Raw genomic sequence first — 16,307 nt, forward strand, 5'->3', positions numbered from 1 at the left:
AGGCAACCACCTCAACCACAAAAGTAAAAATTGGCTGAACCGACACCAGAGCCTTGGGGAAAAAAAACATCTTTTAAGAGTTTCAGAAGCCTGGATAGCTGCCAGTTGGATGCTTTGGCAGTCGCAGAAAAAATATTTTAGTAAAATTTTTGTAAAACGTTGCCAGGTTTTCGATGAGGTGGGGCAGACCCATCTCAATTCTAAATTTTGGATAGCATGAATAGCACAGTAGTATTCTCCAAGATTAAGTCCAGTCCTTTTTAGGACATACAATTGGAAAAACATTTAGATCCCAAGAACCAATCAAAACAGGATCGTGTGACATTAACCAGGGCATGCCAAGAGTAACATAACAGATCAAATTCTTCCCAACCAATAAGGAATGCATTTTAGAATCTACTGATCCTACAAACATTTATTGGGTACAAAACTTATCCAGGAAGAGGGAAGAAGGATTGTATCTACCAGTAACATGTAGGATTAGACGAATTCCACAAAAGTAAACCCAGTCGCAAAGCCAAATTTTTTAAAATTGGTGGCTGTCCCAGAATCAACGAAAGACACCCCAAAGAATTGTACTCAGATTTGATACAGGGAGTTGATGAGAGATTCGACACATACCTGTGCAACCAAGCAGCCGTCCCGAGGACCATGTAAGTGCTGAGGTTTTCTGGCTGTGGACTTGATGTCAGGAGATGATTGGCCTCGCCACAGTAAAAACACAACCCATTGCTCTGAGTTTGGAGTGGAGTCTTTGAGAATGTCTACACTACACTGACATCTCAACGTTGCTTCATTCGAATGGGAGAATGCCCTCCATTTTCTAAAACCAGTACACCGCGAGACATTAGCACTGCCTCTGATTGGTCTGGCTGACCTGCCTCCCATAGTGATGACCCCCTCTGTGCTGCACAGAACTGCCCATCATAGTAACACCAAGGCCCTGCAGATGGTACCTAAAAGTATTTACATGCATAGGTTTTTACAGAACCTCAGCATTTTTACATAACATATTAACTTCAGACTTTATTATATGGGTTCTTCAACTTTATTTTATAAAGGTTAATCTAAATTATATATAAACAGCATGTACATATTTTATTTTTATTAAATAACTTGAAAACTTGAAACTTGAAAACTCACATTTTTATTAACCTGGGACACATAATAGCATTTGGTTCGAAATTTTGCTAAAAGCAAGACTGGGCTTAAAATACAGAAAACGTTTTTTTTTTTAAAAAAAACGACCTAATGGGTATATAACTATGTTAGACTCTGAGATTTTGTTAGTGGGCAAGTTGTTGAGTCACCAAGGGCTGACAGACTGATCCAACTACTTAGGTGTTGCTTTTGCTAATGGGTCACATAGCTGGAATGAGAGATTATAATGTGATGTTATGGCCAGTGGCCTTGTTCTATCTGCATGGCCACATACTGGCAGAAGCAGATACCATTTACTAAATGCCCAGGAGGTCGGGGGTCACCGCACGGATAGTGTTTCTTGGCCAGGCAGGTAGCGTAATCCGATGAATATCTGATCACAGCTTTTTTCCACATACATTTTGCTAGTTCAGTATCAGACCCGGAGGCCATATGGAACATGACTTCACATTCTTTTAAAGAGACAAAAACAAAGACTAAACTGGACTTAGAAGCACAACCAGCGAGGGCTGAGGTTTCAGCCAGAAGGAGATTGGCTTCTCCAGTTTTTGTGCTCATATTGTGGGCAATCTCTTCAAATAAATGTTTCTTCAGATTCTCCAGTTTACGTAACACAACAAAGATTGGAAAAACAGCTGTTGGTACGTACAGTAAGTACCAAGATGAGGTAAGCAATGAAAATGCAAAAACAACAAGAGAAAAAATTAATATTAAACACATATAAATGATTAGAAAAACTACAGCCCATTTATACTTAAAGATATTAACCCAAGGTGGGGTGTCATTGATCAGGCGGATGGCTTTCTTGTATATTTCCGGGTCTTTCACGACGGCTTTGAGAGAGTCCGGCACACAAGTGTCAGAGAACGCTCCATTGCTAGCTTCTACATAATGTCCATTTACTGCGGACAGAGATAGCAGATGTTTCCCGCCATATAGTATAGAGGATTGGAAGTGAACCAAGACGTCTTCGGTTTCCTTAGCGTTACTCCTCAGTAGCCTGTTGCACAGTTTCTCAAAAAACTGCTCGTCCTCAGCTTCTAAGTAAGTTAGATGGCTGAGATAAAGCGGCATCGGGCACGGCCTTAGCATGACGGGGACTATGGCTTTATGTGACCCACAGTCCTGGAACATGGAGAGATTGGCTTCAAAGAGACACCACCGACTGTGCACAAAGTCCGGGCTCAGCACCATCACAATCTTCTGACTTTTCTGGATGCCCTCGGTCATGTTTTCTATGATCGTCTTTCCTGGAGTAAAGTCCCGATTATGAAAACAGATTTTAATGTCTGGAAGTGTCGCCTCCAGTTTGTGGATAAGCTTCCTCACCCATGTATAGTCTGCCTTATTGAAGCTTATGAACACATGGTACATGTCACCCCCGGTGAGCTTAGGGACCGAGAAGAAACCAGAAACAGATGAGCTTGCTGAATCCTTATCTTCAAAATTTTGAGATTTTTCCATTTTCCTTCTGATTTCATTGAACTCCTGTGATGATGCGGAAGAAGAAATGATATTAGATGTTACAGAATAGAAATGCGACAATGATGGGGGCAGCTCCCAGCCATTAGATTGAGGTAACTACTTATTTTCCCTTCCATTCTCCGGGCCTTTGGCCTACAAAGACAGGGGGAATGCTGACAGGACATCAGCATTTACAGACATATACCATAAAAGTCTCAAGCACCATGCTATCTGTGCCATTATGCTAACGTCACAGAAGTTAATTTTGACAACAAGACTTCCAAAGTGGAGTATTTGGGGGCACTGTGAAACACAACAGGGATGGTAATAGGTAGGTAGATATTTTCCACTAGACACTAGGGCACAAGGGCTTAAGGTGGTGGCAACTTATGCAGGCCAGGGGGGGGGGGGGGAAGTGTGTCAGCAGTGACAAGACAGTGTGCGGTTTCCTCGCTTGCCTGTGGTGTGGCCTAGTGTGGCTACTCAGGCCTTGAATTGTGGCCTAGTACAGGCCTATAGGCCTATACACCTTCAATGTCACCACCAACAAGTTGACTTTGATCTTCTTACATGGGAGACACACTACGTACAGTACCACCGTCCTCACTTATCCCCGTCAGAGCAGTAGTTACTGTATACAGTCTTATATTTACAGCAGGAAACCTGTCCTATCTGACTGTAGTAGTGGAGTAGTTTGCTCCACGGCCTCGGTAACAATTGGCCTAACCTAGTCTAGATCTGGTGACTTGTGCACATGAGCGCCTCACGTCTAATCATACGACCCTGCGTGTAACAGCTCATTGTGCGGAGCTCCCCTCACTATCAGCTCCTCCAGAATCCATGGTCCCACCTTCTATAGAAGTTGCCACAAGTGGACGACCCAGGGCTCAAGGATAAAACACACCACAGAGCTGTGAACCCTGGCACCAAGATGGACGACCCTGTCAGCAGCACAGCTCAAACACATCATTAACCCTTTGAGGACCAAGCCCAAAATGACCCAGTGGACCACACAAATTTTCATATTTGCGTTTTGTTTTTTTCCTCCTCCCCTTCTAAGAGCTCCAACACTTTCAGTTTTCTATCTACAGGGCCATGTAAGGGCTTGTTTTTTACAGGAGTAGTTGTACTTTTTAATGGCGTCTTTCATTCTACCACAGGCATGTCCAAACCTTTTTCGAAGAGTGCCAAATTTGATGAAGTGAACATGTGCGAGGGCCGACCATTTTACATGCTACATGCTATATGCTTTATAACACAGGCAGATAATAGCAAGCTGGATACCTGGGGGGCCGTAAAAGTTCGGAACGCGGGCCGCAAATGGCCCTCCGACTGGACTTTGGACATGCCTGTTCTACCATAACATGTTTGACAGAACCCCCAAAATATTATTTATAAAAATATAAATTGGTGAAATTGGAAAAAAGAATGCAATATGATAACTTTTGGGGGGTTCCTGTGTCTACATAATGCACTATATGGTAAAAGGGACGTGATACCAGTTTTATTTTTTCACGTATAGGGCTGTAAAGGGTGTCATGTTTTCCGCCATGATCTCTAGTTATATTTTAATAGATCGGACAATTACGCACGCTACGGTATATTATATGTTTATTTGTTTAATTATTTTTATATGTTTTATTAGTCAAATGGGATAGGGGGATGATTTCAACTTTTATTAGGGGAAGGGCTTTGGGGTATTCTAATAAACATTTTTACTTTTTTTTCCCCCACTCTTTTTAAGTCCCCTTGGGGGACTCTTACATACAATACTTTGATTTTACACACTGATCATTACTATGCCATAGGCCATTCGATCTATCGAATATTATCGAATAGTTTGCAGAAAATTCGAAAAATATTCGATAAGTGTTCAAATCCCCCAGCTTCCAGTTTTTACCTCCAAGTGGTCAAATAGATGTTTTTCAATAATCAAATACTTGTTCCCATAGACTTTATTGGGATCAAACACCTAGGCGCAGTCCCCTCTATAACCTCTGTGGCCGTATTTACCTCAGGAAGGGAGAGAGTTATTAGCACTCGGCCTGTGACAGGATATATCTTCATTTATTCATCATAACCTCCATCTCCTCACACTAGGCAAATACACTTTGAGTAAAGGTCCTATTGGACAAAGTGATTTTTAACGATAAACGATCACAAACAAGATCATTCATCGTTAACCTGAAATCGTTCACCATATTACACAGAACGATCGCCGTTAGTTACGATTGTTACTACGATAGTTTACTCCATCTGATCCCAGCAAATAAAGGAACAAACGTGGAATTACAATAAACGATTTCTCGTTGGTCGATTGATCTTTACCGTCGCGAAACGATTATCGTTTAAATTTTACCGATATAACAATCATTCGCACAATAATTGTCCCATGTAGTAGGTTCCTGAGAAAGCAGAGACCGTCACCAGGGAGTTGGTGGAAGGTCTGTGGACCTGTGTGAAGTAACACGGCCCTGGCTACAGAATAAGACGTTCACATCTTCATCTATCTGACTTCTGATACCCCCTTAAACCTCAGGATAACGGGACCACTAGAGAACCTTGCCTCCCGGTGCCAGCTCCTCTGATAGCGGTATGGCAGCGCCGCTGTGTACGGAAGTCTACCAGCCCTATTACAACCATAGACTAACAAATGTACAGACACAGTAACACAATACAAACAATAGAAACCTGGTACAGCAAAACAGAGCCATAATAAACATATACAACATATTCAATGTGATCAGTACTTACCAGTAATAATCCCTATCTTTTTCTTTTCTTCCTGCTCTTATAATGAATGATTATATACTTATCTCTGTCCTATCATGATAACCGAGCACCCATCAGCCGAAAGGAAATGTATTCTGTATTTCACATTTTTGCAGATTTCTGCTGAGTCTTCATTTTCAGTTCTTTAAATCGTGTGTGCCCTTCCATACTGATTTTTTTTTTTTAAAGAACTGTTTATTAAAGGGAAACTATCAGCAGGTCCACAATACCAACTTGCTGATATCTCCCTGAAGCTGAAATATGTTAATTAGCTCCTTTGGTGCCCCCCCCCCCCCGCGCCACCACTGTTCTGTCCACCTCCTCCTATGTTAACGCCTACTTATGCATATACAGGTAGGTACAGGCAGACTGGTCTCTTCTTTACCATGCATGCGCAGGAACAGGAGACCGGTCTGCTTATATATACCTGAATGTGCATAAGTAGACCTTAACGTAGAAGGAGGCGGTGGAACGTTGTAGTTGGGGGGGGAGGAAACCACGTTAGAAAAACATGGCCACTTTCTTCCAGAGACAGCACCGCTCTTGTCTCCAGTTTTGGTGCAAGTTTTGCAACTCAGTTCCATTGAAGTGAATGGAGGTTAATTGCAAATCCCACCTGAACTGGAGACAAGAGCGGTGCTGTCTCTAGAAGAAAGTGTCCCGGTTCTTCTAACGCTGGATAACCTCTTTAACCTCGGTCAGGATGCATCCACGCCCCCTCCCCCCCCCCCCCCCCAAAAAAAAAACAATAAAAAATAAAAAAATAAATAAATCTGATCTGTCACCTTACCTGGCATTAAGATTAGAATACTTTTACTTATCCAAGTGAGATATTGTTTTATAAATTTTGGTCGATGCAGTCTATATTTATTTGTGAAAAACACCACAATTTAGCTAATATTTGGAAAAGAATAACTTTCTCAGATTGTGATAGAAATAAAGTAATACTACACAAATGACAACATACAGATAATCTACTATGTTTATGTCTATATGTAAGAACCCCTATAAGTCACCTGTTTAGGAAAATGACGCCCCTCGGAGTATGCAGAATGAAGGTGTAAAATGGAGATGAAAGAAATGTTGATTTGTTGAAATGTGATTTTGTAGTTTTGGGGTGCGTTCACACAGTCAGGATTGTAATTGGATTTTTAAAATACAAAGTCAGAAAAGAGAAAAAGTCCTGATCATTCCTTTATATGTGTCCTCCTTTTCTGTTTAAAGAGAACCTGTTCTCCCCCCATGCCGGGGCAGAGCCCGGCCGACCCCCCCAGTGCAGACCTATATACTTACCACTTCTACAAAGTCCCGGTTCCGGAGCCCGTCCCACCGCCGAGAAATCCCCGGCCAAAGCCGCGCGCACACTCACCAGAGATGAGTCTGACGTCCATAGAGAATGACTGGAGCCGCCATTCTCTATGGGCGTCGGACACACCTCTGGTGAGCGTGTGCGGCTACGGATGAGGATTTATCAGGGGCGGGACGGGCTCCGGGACTGGGACTTTGTGGAAGCGAGAAAAGTATATGGATCGCCCGGGCTCTGTCCCTGGCATGGAGGGGTGACAGAACCTGAATATGTGAACATACCCTAAATGTGCACCCTGACTATAACTCTATCTTCTAACAGTCCTATAACCCCATCTCCTACCAGTCCTGTGACTCCTTCTAGTATCAGTCCTATGCCCCCCCATCTCCTACCAGTCCTGTGACTCCTTCTAGTATCAGTCCTATGCCCCCCCATCTCCTACCAGTCCTGTGACTCCTTCTAGTATCAGTCCTATGCCCCCTCATCTCCTACCAGTCCTGTGACTCCTTCTACTATCAGTCCAATGCCCCCCCCCCATCTCCTACCAGTCCCGTGACCCCATCTCCCACCTGAGATGTATGATAAAAAGGCGAGGGAGCACAGTATAAATTAGACACCTCAGCCTATAAAGGAATATAAAGTATAAAGGAATACTGTATAAATCTCTCTCATCCTTCCTCAGTATAGAGACTCTAAAAGGGTTAATACATAAACATTAATATAATTTTGCTTCCCAGCAAGATAAAATCAATAAAAAAGATATTTTTTATTGAGTTTATCATGTTGGGAAGCAAGATTGTATTAATGTTTATGTATTAACCCTTTTAGAGGGTTTACCCGTTCTATGACTTCACCTCCTACCAGTCCTATGACCCCATCTCCTACCAGTCCTATGACCCCATCTCTTACCAAAAGGACGCTGGTTGACCTCAGGGAGATCAACCAAAACACCACAGAGACACCATCAGGTGTCTCGACGTCAGTGTATTCTAGGACATTGCACCCTGGGAAATCAAAAATGCAAAAAACACTGCAGAGACACCATCATATGTCTCGACGTCAGTGAGCTAGCCAGACCTTCCTCAGCGAAGGAACAGCTAAGCCAAGGAATGTCTCTTACTAGGGATTGCTCCCACCAGCCAGAATCCTAATCCACACTGAGGAGGGGCAAACACCCTGAAACAGCTGTCTGTGGATGGATACCTTGCTTGGGTGGTTTCCTTGATTTGAGACATTCCTTGGCTTAGTTGTTCCTTTGCGGAGGAAGGTCTGGCTAGCTCACTGACGTCGAGACGTGATGGTGTCTCTGCAGTGTTTTTTGCATATTTGATTTCCCAGGGGGCAATGTCCTAGAATACACTGACGTCGAGACACGTCATGGTGTCTCTGCAGTGTTTTGGTTGATCTCCCTGAGGTCAACCAACATCCTTTTGAATGTACTTACTAGGCATTGCTCCCACTAGTCAGAATCCTACTCCACACTGATGAGGGGCAAACACCTGAAACAGTTGTCTGTTGATGGATACCTTGCTTTGGTGGTTTTCTTGATTGGAGACTTTCCTTGGCTTGGTTGTTCCTTCCTGGAGGAAGGTCTGGCTAGCTCACTGATGTCGAGACATCTGATGGTGTCTCTGCAGTGTTTTTTGCATATTCCATCTCCTACCAGTCCTGTGACCCCCATCTCCCACCGGTCCTGAGACTCCATCTCCTACCAGTCCTGTGACTCCATCTCCTACCAGTCCTATGACCCCATCTCCTACCAGTCCTGTGACTCCATCTCCTACCAGTCCTATGACCCCATCTCCTACCAGTCCTGTGACTCCATCTCCTATCTGTTCTGTGACTCCATCTCCTACTAGACCTGTACCTCCATCTCCTACCAGTCCTGTGACCCCCATTTCCCACCGGGCCTATGACTCCACCTCCTACCAGTCCTATGACCCCATCTCCTACTAGTCCTGTGACTCCATCTCCTACCAGTCCTATGACCCCACCTTCTAACAGTCCTGTGACTCCATTTTCTACCTGTTCTGTGACTCCATCTCCTACTAGACCTGTGACCTCATCTACTAGACCTGTGACCTCATCTCCTACTAGACCTGTGACCTCCATCTCCTACCAGTCCTTTGACCACATGTTCTATCAGTCCTGTGACTCCATCTTTTACTAATCCTGTGACTCCATCTCTTACCAATCATGTGAATTCATCTCCTACCAGTCCTGTGATTCTATATCCTAACTTTTCTGTGACTCCATCTCCTACCAGTCCTGTGATCTATCTCTTACCAGTCCTATAACTCCATCTCCTACCTGTTCCATGACTCCATCTCTTACCAGTCCTTTAACTCCATCTCCTACCTGTTCCATGACTCCATCTCTTACCAGTCCTATAACTCCATCTCCTACCAGTCCTGTTACATCTCCTACCAGTCCAGTGACTCCATCTCCTACCAGTTCCTGACTTTATCTCCTACCAGTCCTGTGACTATATCTCCTACCAGTCCTATAACTCCTTCTCCTAACAGTCTTATAACTCCTTCTCCTAACAGTCTTATAACTCCATCTCCTCCTAGTCCTATAACTCCATATCCTACCGCTCCTATGACCTCATCTCCTACCAGTCCCATGACCCCATCTCCTACCAGTCCTTCGACTCTCATCTCCTACCAATCCTATGACCCGATCTCCTACCAGTCCTATAACTCCATCTCCTACCAGCCCTATGACTCCATCTATTAGTCATATGACTCCATCTCCTACCAGTCAGTAAATTAAGTTGGTATCTAATCATAGAGTTTGTTGTATCCACCAGCATTAACATCCCATGAAATTGTGCAGGAAAGAATAACAAGCAACAATTTTTTTTAAATTTTTTATCATTTCTGTATATGGTCCAGTATCAAGGCAAGAACTGGAGTCACACAAAATGTCATACACCATTATATGTTCACACTACGTATATTTCAGTCAGTATTGTGGTCCTCATATTGCAACCAAAACCAGGAGTGGATTGAAAACACAGAAAGGCTCTGTTCACACAATGTTGTAATTGAGTGGATGGCCGCCATTTAATGGCAAATATTTGCTGTTATTTTAAAACAACGGCTGTTATATTGAAATAATGGCCGTTATTTACTGTTATATGGCGGCCATTCACTCAATTTCAGCATTGTGTGAACAGATCCTTTCTGTGTTTTTAATCCACTCCTGGTTTTGGTTGCAATATGAGGACCACAATACTGACTGAAATATACGTAGTGTGAACCCAGCCTTATACATATCACATGACTGATTGCAGAAGAACTCTATCCATCCACCTGCACGCGCCATGGACCATACACGTCATGCCTTTACCCTCTGTTAGTTGCCTTTTTTATTGTTTATGTCTACATTTTGGTATTACGTGCTTACTTCAACTTTATTCTAGGTTTCTTTTTATGGTTTGTTACAAAACAAAATAACTACAAAAATTTTATTAGTCTCACTGAAGGATGCAAACTCCACTATGATCCCAATTACAATGCTTCTCAGTATTCCTCACCATTATTTCCCGATACACTACCCATGTCTGTGTCCGGACATACTGACTAGTGATGGGCAAACTTGCTGAAAGTTCTGGTTTGTGTCTGAACTCGAATGCTTGGCATTTGACTCTCAGGGGCTGGAGAAGTTGGATGCAGCCGTAGTGAGTCCTGGAAAACATGGGTGGGCAAGTCATCAAGGCTCTGGGCTAACAAAGAAAGCCTCCTTAATTATCGAACTACTAATGGTATCCAAAGGGTTCCATGACTGAGATCAGAGGTATCTCTACTTCCCCGACCATCACTGCACTGTAATAGTATAATTGTTTCCAGGAATGAGACCTTAACCATAAAGTACATAAAAGACAGTATATATACATAGTTGAATAGGTTACATTATGGCCAGTTGCCTTGTTCTATCTGCATGGCCACATACTGGCAGAAGCAGACACCCCTTACTAGATGCCCAGGAGGTGGGGGGTCACCGCCCGGAAAGTGTTTATTGGTTATACAGGTAGCGTAATCCGATGAATACTTTATGATGGCTTTTTCCCACATACATTGGGCCAGTTTGGTATCAGACCCGGAGGCCATATGGAACATGTCTTCACATTCTCTTAACGACACAAAAACAAAGACCAAACTGGACTTAGAAGCACAACCAGCGAGGACTGAGGTTTCAGCCAGAAGTAGATTGGCCTCACCGGCTCTTCTGCTCATGTTCTGGACAATCTTTTCTGTCCTCTTCTTTTCCCAACTCTTCTTGTGAGGAACTGCCATAAAGATTAGAAAAACAATGGATATTAGGTACAGATAGTATGGCCAATACGGGGAAATGCATGAAAATGTCAGAGTAAGTATACTGAAAATAACTAATGAGAGCAGGTAAAAGGCTAGAAAGACTACAATCCAGTTAGACTTAAAGATGTCAGTATAAGGTGGGGTGTTATTGATCCGGCGGATGGCTTTGGTGTATATTTCCGGGTCTTTCACAACGGCTTTGAGAGCGTCCGGCACACACGTTTCAGGGAAAGCGCCACTCACATCTTCTTCATCATTTCTATTTAATGAGGACAGAGATAGCAGATGTGTCCCGCTATATTTTATAGGTGACTGATAGTGGACCAGGTGGGCTTCGCTTCCCCTAGCGTTACTCCTCAGTAGCCTCTCGCACAGTTTTTTGAAGAATTCTCTGTCTTTAGCTTCTAAGTAGGTTAAATGGCTGAGATATAGCGGCATCGGGCACGGCCTTAGCATGACGGGGACTATGGCTTTATGTGACCCACAGTCCTGGAACATGGAGAGATTGGCTTCAAAGAGGCACCACCGACTGTGCACAAAGTCCGGGCTCAGCACCATCACAATCTTCTGGCTTTTCTGGATGCACTCGGTCATGTTTTCTATGATCGTCTTTCCGGCAGTAAAGTCCCGGTTATGAACACAGATTTTAATGCCTGAAAATACGGCCTCCAGTTTGCGGATAAGCTGCTCCACCCATGTAGCGTCTGCACTACTGAAGCTTATGAACACATGGTACATGTCACCCCCGGTGAGCTTAGGGACCGAGAAGAAATCTTCATCTTCTGAATCTTGAAACTTTCTCATTTTCTTTCTAAGTTCTTCTTACACCTGTGATGACGGAGAAGAAGAAATAACATTAATTCTCGTGTTTTCCTTTTTATCAAATTAAACTTTTGGCTTTTGATAATTATTTTTTATAATTTTCGAATAAAAGAAAACAAATATACAAAGGGAAACTTCAGTTACAAATATATAGAAATCAAGCCATTTATCCATTCACTATAGGAGGGTATGTGCACACTACGGAAATCAGGCGGATAACTTGCTGCAGATTCCATAGAATGTATTCTAAGGGATCGGTGGAAATTCAAGTGGGAGCGCGGGGGGTGAGTGGCGGAATCCACAGCAAGTTATCCGCCTGTTTTCCATAGTGTGCACATACCCTATCGGCAAAGGAGAGAGACAAAGGGCGGAGGAGAAACAAAAAACAAACAAAAGAAATTTTATACATTTCCCCTCTTGAGTTGTCCCAATACCCCATCTAATAATTCTGCACTTCCTTTGTCAATGGAATCAATTGTTTTACTTTAGTGGCATATGATACAATCCAAGATTTAACCCCTTAAGGTCAATGCCAATTTTCATTTTTGAGCTTTTGCTTTTTCCACTTTATGTTTAAAAGGCCATAGCACTTGCATTTTTTCACCTAGAGACCCACATGAGCCCTTATTTTTTGCGTTACAAATTTTACTTTGCAATGACAGGCTGAATTTTTGCATAAAGTACACTGCGAAACCAGAAAGAAATTCAATGTGTGGTGAAATTGAAAAAAAAACCAAAATGTATTGTTTTTACGCCATTCGCCCTGGGGTAAAACTGATATGTTATGCATGTTCCTCAAATCGTTAGGATTAAAACGATATATAACATGTATAACTTATATTGTATCTGATGGCTTGCAAAAAATTCAAACCACAAATATATGTTCCTTAAAACCGCTCCATTCCCAGGCTTATAGCGCTTTTATCCTTTGGTCTATGGGGCTGTGTGAGGTGTCATTTTTTGCGCCATGATGCGTTCTTTCTATCGGTACCTTGATTGCGCATATACAACTTTTTGATCACTTTTTATTACATTTTTTCTGAATTTGATGCGACAAAAAATGCGCAATTTTGCAGTTTGGAATTTTTTTGCACTTACGCCGTTTACCGTGCGAGATCAGGAATGTGATGAATTAACAGTTCAGGCGATTACGCACGCGGCAATAACAAACATGTTTATTTATTTGTTTATTTATATTTATAAAATGGGTAAAGGGGGGTGATTTGGACTTTTATTAGGGGAGGGGATTTTTTATTAATAAAACATTTTTTTTACTTTTTTTTTACATTAACTGTAAGTCCCCCTGGGGGACTTGTATATACACAGCAAAGATCATTGTAATCGGTGATAGATTGCTATGGCCTGCTGCATTCCACAGTATTCTATTGCCGGGCCGGGATCAGCGTCATCGCAACGCTGAGCCCCGGCACGGGCAGAAGAACGGATCTCCCCCCCGCAATCGCATGTACTTGTTGTTATTAAAAAAAAAAACTTTTGACATGTTATACAGACATCATAGAGACATGTCAAAAGTTTTAATCGGCCCGGGTCTGGGTGTCCAGACCGGTACCGATCGGGAGATAGAGCTGGGAGAGGACTAAAGCTGCAGAGTCAGGCTCCATAGGAGCCCATTATAAGTCAGAAAAAAAGAGTCAGACTTATAATGGGCTCCTATGGGCTCCTTAACTCAGACTGGAGAGGACGCGCTGCAGCTTCAGTCCTCTTCTTGCTCTATCTCCCGATCGGTACAGGTCTGGACACTCAGACCCGGGCCGATTAAAACTTTTGACATGTCTCTATAATGTCTCTATGATGTCTCTCTGATACGTCTCTATGACATGTTTCTATGATATCTCTATGACGTGTCTCTATGATGTCTCTATGACATGTCTCTATAATACGTCTCAATGATGTCTCTATTATGTCTCTATGACATGTCTATATGATGTTTCTATGACATGTTTCTATGACGTGTCTCTATGATGTCTCTATGACATGTCTCTATGATATCTCTCTGACACGTCTCTATGATGTCTCTATGACATGTCTATGATACGTCTCTATGATATCTCTATGACACGTCCCTATGATGTCTCTATGACATGTCTCTATGATATATCTCTATGATGTCTCTATGACATGTCTCTATGATATATCTCTATGATGTCTCTATGACATGTCAAATGTTTTTTATAATGACACTTTAAGTATCAAGAAGTCTTCTGTAATCCAGACCCACCCTGTCTCGCTCCTCTTGTTTTCCCACCTCCCATCCGAGACGTGGGTCACGTGATCCTCGTCTCCGTAGGCCGGGTTAGCTAACCAATGACACGCTGACCTCCTGAGCCATGTCACAGTGATCATGTGACCTCTGTCAGAACCACTGTTCCGCAGCATCTCTGCCCGGGGTCGTGGTGTGGTCTCTGTCTGGAGTGGGGGGGAGCTGGGAGTGGTGGATGTGCTCCCTGTATCTGGGGGGAAGGGGGGGAGAGTGGACGTTTTAATGCTGCTAATGTGCTATCTCTGGGTTAGGGGCGTGGAAGGTAGATGGGAGGTAGAAATAAAATACTTGAAAAGAGAGAGAGAATACTTTTGCCTGTGTTTTTACTCTTTGGTCTTTGCACCACCTATTTCCCACCAGTGTCAGGGGACCCATCCTAGTGGGTGACAAGCCCCAGACCTTGTTACCTGGGATGAGCGGTATGCTGAGGGTTCCCTGCTTACAACCACGCTGCGAGATAGAGTTCATAGGCTTCTAGCAACTTTGCTCTATCCGGATCAGTTCCTTTACTTTTCTTTACGGATACTGTCCTGCACTTTGTCTCTGACATGTCCTCTCTAGTGAAGGGTTTAACACTGCATAGTGTTGAGTGGAGTTACTTAAGAAGAATCTGTAGGCTGCATCCTGTCTCAGCGACAAAAGACACTACACTTCCTCCACCCGTGTGACTTTCTTCCCACAGCCCCTGTAAGGTGTGCTGTGAATGGGTGAAGAGTGCATATGTAAGAAGTAGGATAGAAGAAGAAAGTACTCTCATTGGTCTACAGATCCATGTGACATACAAATAAACAATAACCCTTTCAATACTACAGCTGTGCAACAACTAAGTACATATACTTACAATAGCGACATCTTGTGGCGAAACTTTAACACTACTACATCACCACTTACATCTAAAAAGTTCAGGTTTTAGGAAGGGTGTAACTACTAGCAACACCCGTGGTGGGATACCACACTATAATATCAACCACACTCCTCCACTGCTGTTGAACATGTACACAGCCCCAAAGCATGTGAATGTAATGTGCCCCTGCTTTGCCACATATAGGTCATAAGTCATCACCTATACGCAGCGGATTTCACTATGCATGTATCCCCAGTAAGGCAGGCAGCACCACCATGTACAGAATTCACACCATGATTCTGCCTTCCGATACATGGATACGCCGGCACCCTGTTAGGCCTTATGCACACGTTCAGTATTTTTTTCTGGTCCTGAAACAACCCGTGAGAAATTGCGGATTGGACATCCGTATTCCATCCGTATTCCATCCGTATTCCATCCGTATTTCCGTAATTCCATTTTTTTACTACTCATTGCTTTTCAATGCACTTCATCCGGATTTTTTTGCGGAAATACGGATGCCAACATGTTACAATTCGTAAACAATCCGTAAACAATTGATTTCAATGAGAGGATCCGCAAAAAAAAATGGGTCCGCACCCGGTCCGCACTAGGACATGTCCTTTTTTTTTTACGGATTGATTTTCATCCATTTCTGCTACTGATCGTGTGAATAGCCCAATAGACTTCAATGTGCACTAACTCGGATCCGGAAATACGGATCCGTAAATTACGGAACGTGTGAATAAGGCCTTACAATCCAATGTATGGGAGGACACCAGGTGAGGTATAGTAACCAGTAATAAGCTATACATGGCTCCGGAGGAGAGGGGGCTGCTGGGATCCCCTTACAGACTATCCGATGCTTAACATTGAGGGTCATACACTCTTCCACTGACGTCTAATGCTGACAATCACAGTGACGGGTGACTCACTACAAGGAATATTATCATGTACACGGGTCAGATAGAAGCTTCCTCCGTCCTCCTCTTATAATACAATCTGGGGTGATTGCCGGACACCTACCTGTATGACGCCGATCTCTACCCGACTATATAATCCTATATGAGGAGGTGACCAGAACAAACAGATTTGTGAGGAGTTCCTGAACTATTTCTGCTGACTTTCACTTTCACTTCCGTACAAATCCCGTGCTAGTTCCATACTGAAGCTTTATTTATATTTTTTAACCCCTTCACAACGCTGGTTCCTATTACTTACGTCTGATGAGTCACTTTATGTAACGCTGGAAAACGTTTCATTATTAATTCATTGTCAGATTCATTGTCTTCACATCATGGTACATTTTGTTGTAAACGTCCAGTGACGCCCCAC

The 16,307-nt window shown here is 43.0% G+C and overlaps 2 protein-coding genes across 2 annotated transcripts; both read right to left on the reverse strand.

Moving 5' to 3' along the window:
- Positions 1-1,395: 1,395 nt before the first annotated feature.
- On the reverse strand, positions 1,396-5,387 carry LOC138768831 (uncharacterized). Its single transcript, XM_069946789.1, has 2 exons — positions 5,380-5,387; positions 1,396-2,649 (listed from the first exon to the last, which is right to left on the reverse strand). Exon 2 carries the CDS (start codon positions 2,623-2,625, stop codon positions 1,396-1,398), a length of 1,230 nt encoding a protein of 409 aa, XP_069802890.1. The 5' UTR covers positions 2,626-2,649; positions 5,380-5,387.
- A 4,556-nt stretch (positions 5,388-9,943) lies between these two features.
- Positions 9,944-16,079, reverse strand: LOC138769303 (uncharacterized). The gene is made up of 2 exons (XM_069947688.1): positions 15,999-16,079; positions 9,944-11,853 (listed from the first exon to the last, which is right to left on the reverse strand). Exon 2 carries the CDS (start codon positions 11,827-11,829, stop codon positions 10,621-10,623), a length of 1,209 nt encoding a protein of 402 aa, XP_069803789.1. The 5' UTR covers positions 11,830-11,853; positions 15,999-16,079; the 3' UTR covers positions 9,944-10,620.
- Positions 16,080-16,307: the final 228 nt, after the last annotated feature.

The sequence above is a fragment of the Dendropsophus ebraccatus genome, chromosome 12, assembly GCF_027789765.1.
Source record: "Dendropsophus ebraccatus isolate aDenEbr1 chromosome 12, aDenEbr1.pat, whole genome shotgun sequence".
Taxonomy (NCBI): Eukaryota; Metazoa; Chordata; class Amphibia; order Anura; family Hylidae; genus Dendropsophus; species Dendropsophus ebraccatus.

What these genes read in the sequence shown, in the direction of transcription:
- LOC138768831 (XM_069946789.1), bottom strand. Translation starts at nt 2,625, where the DNA reads ATGGAAAAATCTCAAAATTTTGAAGATAAGGATTCAGCAAGCTCATCT.
- LOC138769303 (XM_069947688.1), bottom strand. Translation starts at nt 11,829, where the DNA reads ATGAGAAAGTTTCAAGATTCAGAAGATGAAGATTTCTTCTCGGTCCCT.